This window comes from Garra rufa, chromosome 12 (genome assembly GCF_049309525.1).
Source record: "Garra rufa chromosome 12, GarRuf1.0, whole genome shotgun sequence".
NCBI lineage: Eukaryota > Metazoa > Chordata > Actinopteri > Cypriniformes > Cyprinidae > Garra > Garra rufa.
Genome location: NC_133372.1, coordinates 33,340,697 through 33,361,180, shown reverse-complemented (window position 1 = coordinate 33,361,180; position 20,484 = coordinate 33,340,697). Strand labels below are relative to the sequence as shown.

Here is a 20,484-nt window from a genome sequence, read left to right as displayed (position 1 = left end):
GTCCCAGTTAACGGTATGAATTTTTATGCAATGAAATGTTTTACGTTTTTTATTTTTAATAGATTAGCAAAATGTTAAAAAAAAACCTTTGCCATTCTGGTGTATGGAGTGTAGATAAATGTGGGTAAAAAAGTAACTTAAAGCAGTTTAACAAAGCAGAAATTTAACAAAATGTGAAAAAAAGTGAAGAGGTATGAATACTTTTGCAAGGCACTGTACTGCCCTCACAATATACAGTGTGTACCAAAAATCTCTGAGCACATTAAAAACCTCTGAAATTTAATTTAACAAAGGTTTAGGATTTGTAAACATTTAAAACAGAAAGCCATTTCTAGATCTCTAATCAAATAAGTAAATGTGTTACATTAATGACAGGAACCTCTTTGTACAAAAGGTCAGAATTCAATTGTTCAGTTTATCTTTATACTGATATATAATGATTTTTTCCATCTTAGGTGTATAAGTATTACTACAAACCTAAAATGCAAGGTCACATACTAAAAACGAAATCTAACAGTAAAAATAAATCTCAGTCCAAGTCAGTTTTTTCACCATCAAAATGTTTATTGGACCCTGTGAAGTCTGTCTCATCCTAAAACAGAGTCATGTAAAGTATTTGATCATGTGGTCTCCTAATAAGTACATGTTATAAAAACACCTTGAATGCAACAATATACACACTAAAACACAAACAGATGACACTCTCCGAGCTAAGATAGCTATGTTTCTGTACCAGATATACACACTGTTTTCAAACTAATTAAAACACAATATATTCAACTTACAAAGCACACATTCAACACTATTTCTGGTTATTCCTTTGTTCAAATATAATTAACCCACACAAACACACACACAGACACAGATCACATTAGAAATGTACAACATACTGTAATTGATGACTGTAGCATGCACATACTGATTTAAACAATACTTGTAAATAATCTCTGACCTAATTTGTTTTTGTACACTTCTTTGAATTGCTCTTTTCCCAAACTAAACAAACAGCACACTTCCCGCATTCAACTGTCAAGTTTGTACTAACCCAGCAAAGCTAATTTTAGACATCCCAACTTTGCAAGGACAAGTTAAAAATTGCATTGAGATTGGGGCACCCTAAAATGCAACGAGGTTGCAATCTCACTGATGCACCATGAGGAGGCTCAAAATATATATTAGGTTACAAGGGGCCTGTCTTCTTTCAGAAGGTTAGAGTTCAGTCCTTTTAAAGGAAGAAATGGAAATGGGAGTGTGCTCATGGTTGGTTTGGTTAGAGCAATAAACTGGCTCAAAACTATAATCACATGAACATTATATACCTTTTTCTTTTTGACCACATTGTAAGAGTGTCACTTTTGTATAAGATGCTCCATTTTTGGATTAATGAATGAGAACCCAGCAAAAGCGCTCTGGTCCATGGAATCGATCAGGCCTTTCTCGCAGTGTGAGAGACGGGGTTTCTCACTCAAAAACTCCCGGTCAAAGTTACTGCAGTCATTTGCAGCTTTCTGCAATTAAAAACAAAAAAAACAAAAAAACAAACACAGAATGAGAAAACAGAGAAAGAGAAAGAGAAAAAAAAAGAAGATAAGATGTGAGAGGGAAAACATACCACTTTTGGTTTGAAGGGGGGCACAACTTCTTTCCTTTCTAAAGCAGTCCAGTTGACCGTCTTGAAGAATAGGTGTCCTCGTATATTACCCACAATCCCTAGACGACGTGATGGGTCGCGCTCAAACAGCTGTGAACAGATAAAACAAAAAAAGATAATCAGTGTAATAATAGAAATTTAATTTGTGCAGTTTTTAATGGTGTGTTTGTGCATGTGTACCCTTTCTAGCATGTCTCGAGTATCCACTGTGATCCAACGGGGATAATGAGGTGTGTCCATTCGGATTGATTCAAACAGCTCATCCTCATCGTCACCGTGGAACGGAGACTGACCAATTAGCATCTCATACACCAGCACGCCAAATGACCACCAGTCTACTGAGAATGAATACTCCTGACCCAGTAGAATCTGTGATTTACCACACACAAACACATCAGGTCAATACCAGGCCATTGCCGGTGGTCTGAAAGTGAACATCAAAGTGTTTTCATACCTCAGGAGCAATATAATCTGGAGTTCCACAGAATGTTGTGGCCCGATTGTCTCCAAACACATTCTCCTTACACATTCCAAAGTCAGCTATTTTTATGTGACCGTCTCCATCCAACATCACATTATCCAGCTTGAGATCCCTGGCAAAAGGAGAGAGCAAATGATCCAAAGTGAAAATGATCCAGAAAGCCTTTCAATGAATTCTGAGTAGAGTAATTAAAGGAGAAGTTCACTTCCAGAAAAAACATTACCTGATTACTCACCCCTATTTCTTTCTTTCTTTAGTCGCAAAGAAATGATTTATTTTGAGGAAAACATTTTAGGATTTTTCTCCATATAGTGGATTTCAATGGTGGCCAATGGATTGAAGGTCCAAACTGCAGTTTCTATGCAGCTTCAAAGGGCTCAACATAATCCCTGTCAATAAATAAGGGTCTTACCTACAAAACAATGTAGTTTTCTTTGAAAAAAATTGAAAATATATATATATATATATATATATATCTCTCTCTCTCAAATGCTTGTCTTGCACTAGCTCTGCGATGCGCATAAGAGCCCTCACACGTTACATAATTATGTTAGGTCTTTGTTTGCGTACTTCGCTTCAAAAAGGTTGTCCCGACTTTCTTTGTATGTTTGCTTTGTAAACACTGGGTCGGTATTTCCACTTACATCACATGTGAATTAATATGTAATGCGTGAGGTTGAGCTAGTGCAAGACGAGCAATTGTGGTTAAAAAGTATATCAATTTTGATTTTTTTTTATTCCTTGGCTGGGATCGTTTAGAGCCCTTTGAAGCTGCAATTTGGACCTTCAAACTGTTGGCCATTCTCAAAAAACTTTTTTTGCAACTGAAAAAGGAAGACATGAACATCTTGGATTCTGGAGGTGAGCTTCTCCTTTAATAAATACAACAAAAACAATAACAGTTGTGTGTACCTGTAAATAATGCCTTTGGAATGGAGAAACTGCAGGCCACACACTATTTCAGCTCCATAGAACCTGGCAGGAGAAGTCGAGTCAATACAATTACTTTCCATTTATATGCCACATGTTCCCATTAAATCAGGGCTTCAACTATATTTTTACATTATAGAAACTATTTTATATACATATGTGTGACATACGTGGCTCTGTACAGATCAAAACGCCCCTTTTCCTGTATATGAAACATCAAGTCTCCTCCATTCAGATACTCCATAACAAAGAATAAATGCTCCTGTTAAAGACAAACAAATAAAGAAAATCTCTTTTTTAATACAAGTAATAACCATTCATGACATTCTCCATTAACATATTTAGGGCCCTATGAAATCCGTTTTATTTGTTTCCAAATTATCCCCCCCCCCCCCCTTTATTCTCGTAATTTCAACCTTATTCTCAAAATATTTTTACTATATTCTCAAAATATTTTTACTATTTTCATAATTGACTTTATTTTCAAAAGATTTTGACTTTACGCTCATAATTTCGATTTTACTCTCAAGACATTTCGACTTTATTCTCACAATTTCGACTTATTCTCAAAATATTTAGACTTTTCTCGTATTGCAACTTTATTCTCGGAATTGTAACTTTTTATTACATGTTTGAGGCCCTATGAATTAGTTCTTTCACAAATTCCATTTTGTCTATGAAATTCTGTTTTCCATGAATTTTCACTTTTTCTTTAAATATTAATAATCAAATGCATTTATAATTAATTGATTTTATTAAACAAATAATTATTTATAGTTGTGCATTAAATTTTTTCGCTTAATAAATTCTGGTAAATTTTTTGGGGGGTAAATATTCATTTAAAAATAATTATTTAATAATAATTGTATTATAGTACTATCATTGTATTAAAAGAGAAGTTCACTTCTAGAACAAAAATGTACAGATACATTTACTCACACCCTTGTCATCCAAGATGTTCATGTCTTTCTTTCTTCAGTTGTAAAGAATTTTTTTTTTCCTGAACATTTCAGGATTTCTCTTCATATAGTGGACTTCTATGGTGCCCACAAGTTTGAACTTCCAAAATGCAGTTTAAATACAGCTTCAAAAGGCAAAACGGTTAAAATCGGTTATTTTCTAAAAAAAAAATTGTATTCACTTTTTAACCTCAAATGCTTGTCTTGTCTGGCTTTGAATGTACTGTGTATTCCGGTTCAAGACATTTAGGGTATGTCAAAAAACTCCCATCTCATTTTCTCCTCCAACTTCAAAATTACCCTACATCGCTGCAGAAGTACCGACCAAGTGTTTACAAAGTGAACATGCAAAGAAGATCACATGCCCTTTACAAAAAAAGGTGAAACAGCGATGTAGGATGATGTTGAAGTTGGAGGAGAAAATGAGATGGGAGTTTTTCGACCGACCCTAACTGTCTTGAACCAGAATACACAGAGTTGACGCAGAGCTAGACAAGATGAGCATTTGAGGTTAAAAAGTATATAAATTGTAATTTAAAAAAAAATTATAATAACCGATCGTTTTGCTAGATGCATTTGAAGCTGCATTTAAACTGCATTTTGGAAGTTTAAACTCGGGGGCACCATAGAAGTCCACTATATGGAAAATATCCTGAAATCCTGAAATGTTTTTCTCAAAAAACTAAATTTCTTTATGACTGAAGAAAGAAAGACATGAACAACTTGGATGACAAGGGGGTGAGTAAATTATCTGTACATTTTTGTTCTAAAAGTGAACTTCTTCAAATAATTCCATCACAGTTTCTTCAAGTTAAACCAAACTTTTATTTTGACAGGTTGCTGTGAAGATCTTTAAGTTTCTGTTTGTATAAGATATGATCATATTTTACTCAAATTTAATGGTCAAATGCTCATAAAGTGACTCTCAGAGCAGTTTTAGAGATTATGTTCATGTACTCATATATTGAGGCGGCAGAGGCTAAAAATGAAAAATGCACAAGCGTCACGTGCACTTCACTATGTGTGTACTAAACGAAACCGCACGTCAGAGGCACACAGAGGCACGCATGCCTATTTAAACAGTATTTTTTCAGCTTAATATTCACAGACATTAGTCCATATCGTCTTTTGATTTAAGTCTTTTGATTTAAGTCTTTTGATTTATTCATTCAAAATTAGTGAAATTCCGTGACATTTCGCATTATACAGTAAATTCTATTTTCATTAGTGGCTTCCGCGATTCAGTCTGCGTTTTCTGCATTGCGGAAATCATAGGGCTCTACATATTGTTTGGCACTGTCACAAAGAGACACCCTATAGAGCAAGAGGTGCTTTTTTTGTGTCAATGTGTGTGGTGTACCTTGGTTTGAAAAGTGGAGTAGAGGTGTGTTAGAAACGGATTATCCCAGGCGAGAGCCAGCACTCGTTTTTCTACCATGGTGCACTCCACATCGTCATCCATCAACACCACATCTTTCTTCAATGCCTTCACTGCAAACCATTCACTAGTGCCCTTTAGTTCAGCCAACAGCACCTGATGAGAGAAAAAGACTGTGAACATGTACTTGCAGGGCTCTACAGTGCGACCATGAAAAAATATTTAGGAGCACCATGTGCGACTGATCCGATCAGCATATTTGTGTTTGCGCTCAGGGGAGCTTCAAAATGTTTCTACATGTTTTTGCAACATTGAGTAATTTATCACAGACATATCTCATGAATTCTTTAATAACTCAAGTGTAGAGAGCGTGTAAATAAGAGATTGATTGTGCAGTGCAGAGAGCTTTGTTGATTATAATGAAACTTTGTGAGATTGCAATAAAGTAAGATGAGTGACAGCTTTTGCTTTTTTAATGATTTTTAAGGGAGTTTGTAAACGAAACATTGATTTAATACAACAATTAAATAATCAAGTTAATATTAAGTGACTTACATTGTCTGACTATAACACTTTTGCCTGATTTTGCTCTATTTTGTCATCAAAAGTAGTTTGAAACAAGTCACAACTGAGCCGCTGTGCATCTCCATTTAAACACAGCGTTGTTTTGTTTGTGAATGAAGTGCGTTTTCATATGAATCTAGTGAGTCAATGATTCAATTTCCCATTCATAAAGACAGTCACTTGCTTTATTTCTTAATGAATCAGCTGTTCATGAATTGGAATTGATTATTCAGTAATTCGATCCGTGACTTACCGCCACCTACTGGCAGTTTTATTTTTAAAGTATCTTTTCAGTTACTTAAATCATTTAATATTTCTATATTCAAAATTTTGTATTTAAAACATTAATCTCAACATGCATTTATGAATTTGATTGCACTTATGCCACCTCTGAGCCTCATTGAACATAAAAATACACCTACAAGCCACTTTTGTGTTCTTCTTTGCCAACTTATTCATATACATGTTCTTATTCTGTTGTTTTAATCAGAAATTTTAAAAAGCTTATAATATATATATACTTTTTAAAATTTGACAAAAGATTATATACTTTTAATAAAGTTATAAAATGTCATTACAAAAGGTAAAAACAAAAATCCCCTGTAAATCACTTTAAGGAGTCAAATATCACTTCGTAATGGGAAGGCTAATTTCTGATCAATTTTTTATTATTGATTAGAAGGTGCTCCTAAAACAAGTTTGTTTATGGGAGAGAGAATTTGTTTGTTACCTTGCCAAAGCTACCCTTGCCCAGGACTTTATGGAAAGTGAAATGCTCAGCAGTAACACGCATTTGGTGGGTGATTCGAGACGGGGGACGAGGACTCGAACCCTCCCACAGACGACCATAAGGAGCTAAATCTACAATATAAAATTTAAATCTGTCAAATTAGAATCATATTTTTAACAATGCTCACATAGCCACCAGTCACACTTACCCGTAACATCAGGAGTTTTATTAAAATCCTGATAAACAGCAACATCCTGTGCATTGCTCTGTGAGTTGCTTTCAGGTCGCTTGGCAGATTTCTAAGATGACAAAAATATACACAAACTTTAAAACATAACAGCACTAATGTGTTGAAATACAGTTTATATATAAGTGCCTCATAACTTGGGCTTGTGCAAACAATAATATTTACAGTTGAGACTTGGGTAAGAGCCTCTGCCAGCAGTTTCTGGTTGATGCCACACAGGTTGGCCACTTTAGTCTGGCATTTATGATGGACATTCATGGAGCAGTCTGAAAGAGAATAGACGATTGAAAACATACTACCATTCAAAAGTTTGGGATCAGTAAGAGTTTTCATGTAATGTTTTTAAAGAAACCTTTTATGCTTTTATTTGATCAAAAAGTGTTATTACAATATAAAATAATGGATTTTATTTTAATATACAATAAAATATTTTTTTTTCCTGTGATACAAAGCTGAATTTTCATCAGCCATTACTCCCGTCTTCAGTATTACATGATCCTTCAGAAATCATTTTAATATGCTGATTTATTATTAGAATCATCTATGTCGGCAACAGTTGACCAAATGTTACCAAATATTTTTTGGAACCTGTGATATTTTTTCAGGATTATTTGATAAATAAAAAGTTAACAGAATTTATTTAAAATATAAATCTTTTCTAACAATATAAGTCTTTGCTATCACTTTTTGTCAATTTAACACATCCTTCCTGAATAAAAGTAATAATTTCTTTCAAAAAAGCAAGAATAAAAATTTACTGACCCCCAAACTTTTGAACAGTAGTGTATATTGTTAGAAATGATTTCTATATTAAATAAATGCTGTTCTTTTTAACTTTTTGTTCATCAAGGAATCCTAAAAAAAAAAAAAAAAAAGTATCACAGATTCCAAAAAAATATTAAGCAACACAACTATTTCCAGCACTGATAATAAATCAGCATATTAGAATGATTTTTAAAGGATCATGTGTAAAATAATGACTTTATTTAATGATTTCTTCTCTTCTGTCCTATTACAGTTACGGTTGAAATGGTCCCATGGACCATTTTAACAATGTCCTTACTACCTTTCTGGGCCTTGAACATGGTAGTTGCACTATTGAGTATGCAGGGGTCAAAAAGTTCTTGGATTTTATAAAAAAAAATCCTAATTCGAGTTCCAAAGATGAACGAAGGTCTTACAGGTTTTGAACAGCATAAGGGTGAGTAATTAATGACAGAATTTTCTATTTTACGTGAACTATCCCTTTTATTTTGTACCTTTTCAATAAATACACATCTACACACAGTATACTCACCCTCGCATTTGAGGCCCTGTTTGACAAGACCCCACAGCAGACTACCACAATGGTCGCAAAAGGTGGGGCTCATGTAGTTGTAGGTCTTAAAGCGATGTGGCATGTCAATCTTAAAACGCTCCTTCTGAAACTGTAGGCACACAAAAACTTAAAAAAAAACAATGGCACAATAAAAATAATTACATTTTTTAAAAATAAAATACATACCACGGTGTCTCGACTATTGGTTGCAGTGCCCGTGCACCTTCCAATAATCTTATCAATACACTTCTTGTGGATGGCTGCATTACATTCTGGTGGAGAACAAAAAATATATATATGTATACACAGTATCTCACAAAAGTGAGTACACCCCTCACATTTCAGCAACCATTTTAGTATATCTTTTCAAGGGACAATACTATAGAAATGAAACTTGGATATATTTTAGAGTAGTTTTTTTTAGAGTAATATGCAGCTTGTATAGCAGTATAGATTTACTGTCCCCTGAGAATTACTCAACATACAGTCATTATTGTCAAAATAGCTGGATACAAAAGTGAGTACACCCTAAGTGAACTTGTCCAAAGCATGGAATGGACCAGAGCTGCACAGGTTGTTGCTGGGATCCTCTTTCACTCCTCTATAATGACATCGCAAGCTGCTGGACATTAGACACATGGTGCTTCTCCACCTTACGCTTGGGGATGCCCCACAGGTGCTTAATAGGGTTCAGGTCTGGAGACATACTTGGCCACTCCATCACCTTTAGCTTCCTCAGCAAGGCAGTTGTCATCTTGGTGGTGTGTTTGGGATCGTCATCACGTTGGAAAACTGCCGTTCGGTCTAGTTTCTGGAAGGAAGGCATCATGTTCTGCCTCAGAATGTACAGTACATAATAGAATCCATGTTTCCCTCAATGAACTGCAGCTCCCCAGTACTAGCAGCACTCATGCAGCCCAGACCATGATGCTACCACCACCATGCTTGACTGTAGGCAAGACACAATTTTCTGGACACATGCTGGACACCATCTGAGCCAAACAAGTTTATCTTGGTCTTATCAGACCACAGGACATGGTTCCAGTAAGTCATGCTATTGGACAGGTTGTCTTCAGCAAACTGTTTGCAGGCTTTCTTGTGAGCCAGAAGAAGAGGCTTCCTTCTGGGACGACTCCTATGCAAACAAACTTGCTGCAGTGTGCGGCGTATGGTCTGAGCACTGACCAGCTGACTTTCTACTTCTGCAACCTTTAAAGCAATGCTGGCAACACTCATGCATATGTTTTTTGAAGACAGGTGTTGCACCTGACGCACAGAACGAGTCCTCAACTTTGCTGATCGACCCTTGCAAGGCCTGTTCCGAATGGAACCCATCTTGGAAAACCTCTGTATGACCCTGACCACTGTAGTGTAACTTAGTCTCAGGATGTTACTAAACCTCTAATAGCCTAATAAAAGACATTAAAACAGTGGCTGAAATGTGAGGGGTGTACTCACTTTTGTGAGATACTGTATATATATTTTTTTTAATGAGGGCTTAAGCTTTGGGACAGAATTTCAAAGGTTGTGTGTCTTTACAGTGTTGCTATAAAACAGTTAAACATTGAATAATGGAAAGCATCCATTCATGTAATCCCACATTCTTACTAGAACAAACTGTGGAAGCGTTTACGATAACCAAAAAATACATATACAACAAAATATACTTACGTCTACACTTGTAACCTTGCTTGTTAAGACCCCTGGGCGGCAAAAGACAAAAAATTATAAGTACGCCTGATTTATGAAGTTCTTACATCTGATAACTGAATAATCAGGACTGACCAAACAAAATCTCTGCAGACAGAGCAGAAGGTGGGCTGTCTAAAGAAGGTGGCAATAAACTCATGGTTTTTGATGCAGTGAATCTTCGCCTGTTTAATAGCTCCACGGCGGCGATTGAGGGTTGGTGCCTCCTCTTCCGACACTACTGACCGACGAAAGTCTGAGAGTAAAAGAAAAAAAACAGGATGGAAACAGAATCAAGCTGATCACAGGAAACTTTTTAACATTCTGTTACCATTCATTTTTGAACAAGAATCTCATGTAAAGTCACCTAAGAAACACTTCAGACAGGGATCAAGTGAATCCACAAACAGCCTTATTACACTGTGCAGGGCTTTGTTAGGTCTGAATGATCAACTAATTGTTCAGATTAACTAGTATTGAAAATATACTACTGTTCAAATGTTTGGGGCCAGTAAGATTTATTAAAGAAATTCTTTAATTAGAAAGTATGCATTAAATTTATTAAAAGTGAAAGTAAAGATTTTTCCATTGTTAAAAAATATTTGTAATTTACAAAAATGCTGTTCTTTTAAGAATCCTGAAAAAATATATTTCCACAAAAATATTAAGCAGCTTAAATATTTTTAACTGTTATAGTAATAAGAAATATTACTTTAAAAAAACAAATCAGCATATTAGAATAATTTCTAAAAGATGATGCAACTTTGAAGAAAATGCAGCTTTGCCATCAAATTAAATTACATTTTAAAATATTCAAAGAGCTATTTCAGTTATTTTAATTAAGTTATTTTAAATTGTAATAATATTTCACAATATTACTGTTTTTACTCTGTTTTGATTAAGTAAATGCCACCAACCCCAAACTTTTAAATGCCGACATTATTTTGCAAATCTCCAGTTAAACATTTTGTTTTCAAAAAACAATAAAACGCAAAAAGAAGACACAGGGATGTTTGAAGACGTCCCAGTGTAATGCAGGGACAAGCTGTTCTGACACGTTCAGCAGAGACATTCCTGTGCACAGAACTTTAAATGGGAATGCAAATGGATTCACACACGCCCATACACACACATCCCCTCCCACCGCTAAGGGCAATAGGTTAGATTCAAGCAGGAGGAGCTCAAGGGTGGCACTAAGATAAAACGCCCATGTCCTATTATTAAAACACTAACTCATGTACTAAACTGGTTGAGCACAATATGAATAAGTCTCTTTAAATCTGGCACTCTAGTCTCTTTAGTTATTTTTTTAGAAAAAAAGTATTTGGAAATGAGGATTTTTTTTATTGTGTTTAGTTTGCTGGCAAAAGTATTTAGTACGTAAGATTTTGAATGTTAAAGTCGGCTCACCAAGCCTGCATTTCTTTGACCCCAAAGTACAGGGAAAAAAACTGTAAAAATTTGAAATATTTTTATTATTTAAAATAACTGTCTTATATTTGAATATATTTTTAAAATGCAATTTATTGTGATTTCAAAGCTGAATTTTTAGCATCATTACTCTAGTCACATGATCTTTCAGAAATCATTCTAATATTCTGATTTGCTGCACAAAAAACATTTATTATTATTATTTTGTTGAAAACAGCTGAGTAGAATTGTTTCAGGTTTCTTTGATAAAAAAAAAAAAAGTTCAGAAGAACAGCATTTATCTGAAATAGAAATCTTTTGTAAGATCATAAATGTCTTTATCATCACTTGATTAATTTAAAGCATCCTTGCTAAATAGGATGCTTTTTAGCATCCTTGCTAAAAAAGTATTAATTTCTATAATTTCTTTCCCAAAAGAAAAAAAAAATACAGACTCCAAGATTTTGAATGGTATGGTGTAATGTTACAAAAGCTTTTTATGTCAGATAAATGCTGATCTTTGGATCTCTCAATTCAAAGAATCCTGAGAAAAATATACTCAACTGTTTTAAACATTGATGATAATAATAATAAAAAATGTTTCTTGAACAGTGAAGACTAGAGCAATGATGCTAAAAATTCAGCAGATTTTTTCAAATAAATGCAAGCTTAATGAGCAGAAGAGACTTGTTTGTTAGTGTCAAACACTGATTGAAGACCTTGATTTCCAACCCACACTGTGAACATTAAATCACTGTATAGTAAGAGAGAAAGAGTTTATGTAAGTGAGAATATGATCATGACTTGCCTGCATCTGCATCTTCCAAAAAGAACTGTACAGACATCATAACCTTCCCAGAAGGCTGCAAATCAACCTGAAAACAAAGACAATAACATTGCCTGTGAAAGTGCAAACATTGACACAAATCTATAGACATATCTTCACATACCCAAAACTCTGCACGTCCATTTGCCTTCTTGCATCGTTCCGCCAACACAGACACACCAACAGTAACTTCTGCTAAAGGTTCCTCTGCGGTTCTCATGAGCAGTATTTGAATGACACGTCCCTCATAAATATGTGCATCAAAGGTGGCTCGCCAAGCAGGATACATAGTGGGCTTCTTTTGGATCAATGTTTTTCCTCGTTCTCAATAGAAAAGAGGGAAATTTTGGACATAAGCCGGTTTTGATACATTAGTCAGCCAGAAAAAAATGATATTAAACTATGCAAGTGATATCACGTTTAGTCACATAGAAATTCGGGTCAAATAAGGGTGTATTGCATTGTGAAGACAATATTCTGGGCAGTGTGCTCCGTTTTAAAATAGTCATTAAGTAGGTAATCCGGTTCTATGCAGATGGAGGATTTTCTTGTCGTTCTGTGTACATACAGTATACTGCAAAAAGAGCGCAAGAAGCATGGCAGTATGCCATTCCAAACATAGCCATGCACTTGAAACTCATCACACAAACAAAACCGCATACACACATTTACTCACCAGTGCTGAGAGCTTCTTTCATTTTGACGGCACAGAATGGTGCCTCAGCCATTGGCGAGAATGTGCCAAGATCATAGGCATTAAACGCAATCCTCAGGAAAGGGGCCATGGCAACCCCTCAGGCACAGCCTAAAAAAAGATACAGACAAACAAAATTCTTATGACTTTGATGCGTTGGATGATATGTTCAATGAAGCAGCAAAACATCAGCATTACTGCATATAGCAATACTGAAAAAATAGAAATCATATTTAGTCATAAACAGGAACCTACAATTTGTTCATGCAAACATATGTGCTTGCACAGGAAGCCATTTAGTCTTATTAGGAATCTATCTTAGTGTTAATTTCTGCATCTGTTCTATCATTAAATCTAACAGTTGCTCCATTGCTCTCCTAGTATCTTAGCAATGTTTTGTTATGTTACTTGTAATCAATTATCACCAAAAATAGTCATCCACCCTCTCTCTGACCTTTAGTATTAATCAGGGGCTCTTTTTTCAGTGCCTTTTAGGCTTCAATGCAAAAAATGCCCTTTTAGATGTAAATGAGATTGAGTGCTTGACTGTATTTCCTCAAAATCTGCTGCTCTGTTGGTCTCTTTTTGGGTTCAGAAAACAATCCATGCTGAAATAATCAGACTGACATGATCAGCGACCCTGAAATAAAAATACTTGAGCTACAGTTTCTAACACTGGGATTCTTCAAAAAGGTATGTGGAGTGGGAGGAGATATATACAAACAAAATCATTACAATTTAACTCTTTACAATACAATTTTTTACAATACAATACCAGTGTTTAGATATAAAAGTATAATATTTTCTTCTTATTACCTCACACTGAATGGATGACCCAAATTTCTATGCACCAAATAGTGTGGTAATGCAGGCACCACGTCAGAAGGTGTGGCTTAGGAATAAAGTTAATGTTTTGTTTTCTGAAGGTTACAGTTATGCTGTATATATAACTATTTGCAAAGATTAAATTATCATGTGACACATTTAGTGTATGTATGTATGTAAAAGTGTCGTTAACCTATACCCTTATAGGTTCAACTAATAGCTACTAAGACTTTGTGGGATATTTGCTTTGATGTTGCTCTTTAAATTTTATTAAAAATAGTCAAAAAGTTGATCATTCTGATTTCAAACTTAAGGATACATTGAACCAAAAACCATCATAACATCTTAGTTGATAATACAGTATACTTTATTTTTTGAAAAAAAAAAAAAAAAAAATACCATGTTTCTGTCGTGACAGCACATTTTCGGTACAGACAGTAATGTTTTGGTAGCAACCACACTACTAAAACATAATAAAATACAAAAAAAAAATATTGCATAACTGTACTAAAATTTGGTTTATTTTCCCCAAATGAAGGATTGTGTGTTCCCTTTTGGTCACTGTTACGGTAGTGACAATTATACGGGATAACACCCAAAAAACTAAGATTTCACTACCGAAACTTCACCAAATGTTTCGGTAGTGACAATTTTAGATACTTTTGAACCTAGCTCAAAGATGCTACATCAGCACATGGTTAGCTAGCACACTTCTAAACAGTTGTCATTATGGAAACAGTTGTGTTTCGGTCATGACTGTTACAGTAGTGACAATTTTATAGGATCACACCCCAAAAAAACAAGATGTCACTACCAAAACTTCACCAAATGTTTCAGTCATAACTGTTTTGGTACTGACAATTTTATGGGATAAACCCCCCCCCCCCCCAAAAAAAAAAAAAAAGAAATATGTCACTACCAAAATTTTACCAAATGTTTCGGTCGTGACTGTAACGGTAGTAAGAATTTTATGAGACAACACCAAAAAAACAACATGTCACTACTGAAACTAAAAAACAAAAATGTTTTGGTCGTGACTGTTACGGTAGGGACAATTTTAAGGGATAACGCCAAAAACAAACAAACAAAAAACCAAGATGTCACTACCAAAAACTTTACCGAATGTTTTGGTCGTGACTGTAATGGTAGTAACAATTTTATGAGACAACACCAAAAAAAAAACCATGTCACTACTGAAACTAAAAAACAAAAATGTTTTGGTCGTGACTGTTATGGTAGAGACAATTTTAAGGGACAACGCCAAAAACAAACAAACAAAATGTCACTACCAAAAACTTTACCGAATGTTTCGGTTGTGACTGTAATGGTAGTAACAATTTTATGAGACAACACCAAAAAAACAAGATGTGACTACCGAAACTTCACCAAATGTTTTGGTCATGACTCTTACGGTACGGACAATTTTATGGGATAACTCCAAAAAAAAAAAAAAAAATAGATGTCACTACCGAAACTTCACCAAATGTTCAATTTGTGACTGTTTAGGCAGTGGCATTTTATGGGATAACACCCAAGAAAAAAAAAAAATAAGATGTCACAACCAAAACTTAAGCATCATGTTTATTTCTATTACATGATCTTGCTTTATTATTGTGGGTCATTTGGAACATGACCCAGATGAGGTTTATAGGTTATGGTAATAATTAGGGCTGAAATTGATCATCCTTGTATAACAACAGGACTCTACCCACTTCTGTTGAAAGCCAATGACATGACTCAGGCTGTGACTGGAACACTGAAACTTCATATCAAACTTGCTGGTTGTGTTGCAGTGACTGTACTTAGACTTACTACAGAGTGTGTAAGAATATGAAAGGGAGAGAGCGATTTGCACACATCCATACATATATATACACACACACACACACACAGACAGAGACTTCTGCTGCAGCTCAATTAGGAACATGTCGAAACATGTCCGAAACCAGCACAGAAACATCCAAACACATTGCAGCATCTCATCTGAAAACCTAAATCTCTGCTTGCGTTTGTGTATGTGTGTGTGAGAGAGAGAGAGAGAGAGAGAGAGAGAGACAACTAGCGAATCAGTTGTATGGAAGAATGTGTCAATAACATAAGCTTGCAGCACAGTACAAAATCGATTTTGAAACAATCCATGTCACATCAGTCAGAGCCTCTCTAGATGATGACACATGCATCATTAACCCTGTTCAGTTAAAATCGGCCAAAAAATGACTAGAAGAGCCTGTGGACCTGTTTTAGTATATGTGTGAAAATGAGAGCGGTGGAGAGAAAGACAGAGATAGCGAGGGTGGGATGTTGGGTAGGCAGGTGTGGTTAACAGGCTCCATGTGCTTCCCTGAATACACAAGTTAAAATGAGCGCTAAGAGAATGTTTGCTCTCATAAGCCTTAAAATAAGCCATAATAGGAGTGTTACAAGGGTGTAAGAAGTGTGTGTTTGTTTGCATGACCTTGTTAGGTAAACTAGGTAATCTAGTACTATTGCTCATACTAAGAATTAGTGGTTTGTTCAAATCCCTGACCCCAAGTATTGTACTACTTATATAGGAAAACTCCACCTACATCGTCATGTAGTCCCAAACCTTGATTTTTTTTTACTTCTGTAGAAGAGATTTTGAAGAATGCTTTTTATGAGAGTCAATGGGAACCGAAACAGTTTGGTTACCAACATTCTACACTCTTAAAAAAAATGAAGCTTCTTTAAAAAGGTTCTTCACAGCAATGCCACAGAAGAACCATTTTGGTTCCACAAAGAACCATTCAGTCAAAGGTTCTTTAAAGAACCATCTCTTTCTTATCTTTTAAAATCTGAAGAACCTTCTTTCGCCACAAAGAACCTTGTGCGAAACAGAAATTTCTAAATGGAACCATTTAGATTAAAAAGGATCTTCAATGGCATTGTAAAGCACCTTTGTTTTTAGGAGTGTATGTTCCATAGAGGAAAAGGAAGTCATACAGGTTTGGGAGTACTTGAGGATGAATAAATGATGACAGAATTTTCATTTATGGGTGAACTATTACTTTAGGGCTGATGATACATGGGGCAACTTTTTGAGAAATGTCACCGAGGAAATTTGGCCAATGTTACCATAAACATACAATCAGAGTCCATAACTGAGATAGAAATTTGCTACCAATTCTCAAATGTGCTAAATTGCTCAAAAATTGCCCTGTGTGTCATCAGCATAAGAGTGCAACTGATCTTGCACTATTTCTGCTACAGAAATCTCAAATGGTGCAAATAGAGGAGATTGAGATGTGATACATATTTGGATTAGCATGTTAGGATTTTATTCTCAGTGTCTAAATTTGACATATAACAATTAGATGGCTTTAGCAACTGCGTAACGGAAATCTAATTGCATATAAAGCATATAAACAAGCCCGTCATAGCACATCTGATGGAATTACTGATATGTTATCAAACTCGCTGTAATCAGTTGCTTCAAAGTGCATGAAATACATCATTTGTGCATGAAAAATCTGGGGTCTTTTAGTTCACTGACGTCAAAAGGAGCAGCAGGTTTCATCACTCATGTCCACAGTCATAAACACAACATCTAATGTACGGGACAGGAAGGAACTATCGACACCCTTGAACAGAATGAAAGAGTGGTATGGTGTAAACTGTTCAACCACAGCAGGATGTGTGTCTCCACTGCAAAGAGTTATCACGTCAGTCACATGGTAGTGTAGTGATGGATAGTTAATATTAAAGGAAATTCACTGAAATCTGTCAACAAACCACTGACAAGAACTAAAACAGTAGATAAATACAGTAAAATATGGCATAACCATTTCGACCATACCCAAATACACACACACACACACACACACACACACACACACTCTCTCTCTCTCTCTCACTTAGTCATCTGTTTTGTGTATTAGATCAATATTATTGATATTTTGTACAGGGCCGTGCCAGTGGCATTTTAGAGCCCTCATTGTCACAAACCAGTGCTGTTTATGGACTATGAACAAAATCTGATAATATACTGTGTAACAACTAACCTAGTCATTGTACATCAGGCTCTTGCAGCATTTTTGACTATCACCAGCTGACTGCGAACTCGTCTGTAATATAAAGTGCTGTCTAGGTAGGTCACTATATTTTGAGGCACGACCTCTGTTGCCTTTTTAACTAACGTTACGGAGAAGTGTTGTCTAGCAAGTCGAAGTGTGAAAACACCAATTCTGTCAAGGTCCAGTAGGCAGCGGCGTAACGTTACACGAAAGTGTTGTGTGAAACTGCACCCTTTTTATATCATTCTAACACTATAAATATGTTTAAGGTTTTTTTGGAAAACATAAAGTGATATAAAACCAGGATTGAGGTCTGATGTATCTAAAAACACAGAGTGCCTCCAAACGCGTCGCTCGAATGCGTTCAGCGCATCAATCGGAAAAACATAAGCGAAGAAAATGAGTCACTCCAAAGCGCAACATTACCAAAGTTCTGTCACGACCAAGCAATATTCGATCAAAAAACAAGCAAAGAAGCTGTTAACTTCTTACCTCTCCTTCGGAAGAAGCGGACTTTTCTCTGAGGCGCCTGCTTGCTTCAGTGATTGAGTCGTTTGAGGAAGTACAAATCGCTCGTGGAGTTCTGAGTAAAGTAGGGCGGAGTGACGTCGCACAGGTGCTCTCTTTTTTCGCGGATGGCATCCGCGCTCGGAAGACACTTTAGTAAGCTATTGCGCTAAACAGAGAGCACAGGTGTGTTTGTAGAGTCTATACCAGTCCGTCCAGTATGTATGTTAGTGAGCTCTTTAGTGAAGGGCTCATGTGAAGGGCACTACCACTGGCAGTGTACCTCTGGATGCCCCACTATTGAGAGCAAACCTATGGCAAGCTATTTTAACATATATTTCTTATTCTTTTCATTTATTTTTTCTTTTTATTACTATTTTTAAACAACTGTTCCAATAATTATTAGTATATATTATTATTAAGAAATACTATTAATTAGCTACAAGTCACTATTGGAATAATGCCAATTTGGAATTATCGTAAAGTTCCCTAGTCGGAAATTGGACATGAGTGGAGTCTAAAGGTTGTATTTATGACTGGTAAAGCTACATAATTCTGAAACCACTAACAGGCACTAAACTAAGGCCACTGAAGTTCTTTGAAAAGAGTAGCATTATTCTATGTGTTGATTTAATTTCAACAGAAACAGAAAGACTGGGTGGGACATATCAAGCAGTCCCCCCTTTTTAAAATAGTCAATAGCGTTTTGTTTATATCACAGCTTGAGTCAGAGCCGTTGAGCTTGGTAAAGCTCTATTTGACAGCGTATGATGGCCACAATCTTTATAATCCCTATACAATATAGCATTCCCTGTAGAATTCAAATGGGTCCGAAAGTTTGATATTTACACTACCTGAATCGTATCCCCTATATAGTGCACTATGTGTAATTCACCATACAGAAAATACAAATTCTGTGAACAAGAGACTGATTTCAGCCACAGCTTCAGCGTCTGTTTATCGTGTAGAGGACGGGATGCTTTGGATTTTAGACAGCATTTGATTGGACAGAAAGTTTGATGAGAAGTTAAAGTGCAGGGGGATGTCATCAAAATCATTAATCCATACTGGCAGAAGTGAGATACTGTAAGTTTTGATCTTCTAAATGTAAATTTTCTCATTGTTTTGGAGTACACTAGCTTGCATGAACTTCAGCTCCAGACAACGTAAGCATCAAGCGTTTTTTTTTTTTTTTTTACAAATTGCTCCTCTGAAAGAGCTTCTAAGGCTAATGTTGCTAAAGCTACCATTGTCTCTGCCTGTTCTCACTGATGCTGCCTTCACATGCTACCAGAATGATCGTAAATAGGAATGTGGTAGTTAAAAATTGCATATGAAAGTAATGTGAAGTTGACTGCTTTAATTTGTTGAGCTCATGAACACAAGTGGGACTTTTTTGTGATAGCACACAATGGCACCATGAGACCAACTATGTCGTTATTTTTATTGCGCCATCTGTGTAAAACATAAACATGCATTTTTGTACAGTACAATAAGATTGACTCCACTTCAAACACATAAGGCTGAACACTGCTACTGAGAATTTCTCATTTTCAGTGCATAGGATTGTCCGTTTTTTTTTTTTTTTTGTCTCTTGAAGCTCTGCCCTTTTTTGAAAAGGGGGCAGGGAGCACCAGCTTGTTTGCATTTCAAGGGGCATGTTTTGGTTCATACCCTAAGCTATAATAGGTCACCTTTAATTAAATTTCTACAATAAATAGGCAAGAACGAACCCGGTGTCCTACCTGATTTATATTCTTTCCAACAGCAAAGCAGGTAACAAACTTGTATTTAATTTAATTTCAGAAGTAGGAAGCATAAAATTTACAATACCACATGAAGGCAGGATAAATACTAGCAATAAGTAGTTACTAGTAAAATGTAAATGTAAAAGTACTTTCTAATAATTACAGCGGGGTGATGAGCTCGTGCTCAGGACAGATGGACGTGGCTGTGTATCAAAGGTAAAAAATTATATAAATACTGTTCAGTTTCTCACAAAAAACAATCGTTTCATGTCTTAGGACATTAATGTATCGTCACAAGTCGCAGGGTGTAATTTTGATTTGTCTGTGCATGTTTTTGTTTACTTTTAAAGGTCTGGTGCCCATCCACTCACATTATTTGGCTGACAGACTGCACCGATTTTCGTTAAAAATCTTTGTTTGTGTTCTGCTGAGGACACAAAGTCCCCTACATCTTGGATGCCCTGAGGTAAGCAGATAAACATCAAATTTTAATTTT

General features: G+C 35.6%; 1 protein-coding gene across 1 annotated transcript; it reads right to left on the bottom strand.

Annotated features, from left to right (window-relative positions):
- Positions 1 to 543: 543 nt before the first annotated feature.
- Positions 544 to 18,471, bottom strand: prkcda (protein kinase C, delta a). Its single transcript, XM_073851595.1, has 18 exons — positions 18,226 to 18,471; positions 12,860 to 12,988; positions 12,308 to 12,507; positions 12,166 to 12,232; positions 10,044 to 10,203; positions 9,930 to 9,961; positions 8,445 to 8,530; positions 8,238 to 8,367; positions 7,106 to 7,206; positions 6,902 to 6,992; positions 6,694 to 6,824; positions 5,382 to 5,555; positions 3,233 to 3,324; positions 3,045 to 3,107; positions 2,106 to 2,244; positions 1,832 to 2,020; positions 1,613 to 1,741; positions 544 to 1,508 (listed from the first exon to the last, which is right to left on the bottom strand). The coding sequence occupies exons 2-18, from the start codon at positions 12,966 to 12,968 to the stop codon at positions 1,350 to 1,352; spliced, it is 2,052 nt and encodes a 683-aa protein (XP_073707696.1). The 5' UTR covers positions 12,969 to 12,988; positions 18,226 to 18,471; the 3' UTR covers positions 544 to 1,349.
- Positions 18,472 to 20,484: the final 2,013 nt, after the last annotated feature.

What these genes read in the sequence shown, in the direction of transcription:
- prkcda (XM_073851595.1), bottom strand. Translation starts at nt 12,968, where the DNA reads ATGGCCCCTTTCCTGAGGATTGCGTTTAATGCCTATGATCTTGGCACA. An exon ending in TTTGATCTGTACAGAGCCAC is followed by an intron (nt 3,108 to 3,232) that starts GTATGTCACACA and finishes TTCTCCTGCCAG; the next exon opens with GTTCTATGGAGCTGAAATAG. An exon ending in CAGATTATATTGCTCCTGAG is followed by an intron (nt 2,021 to 2,105) that starts GTATGAAAACAC and finishes GGTAAATCACAG; the next exon opens with ATTCTACTGGGTCAGGAGTA.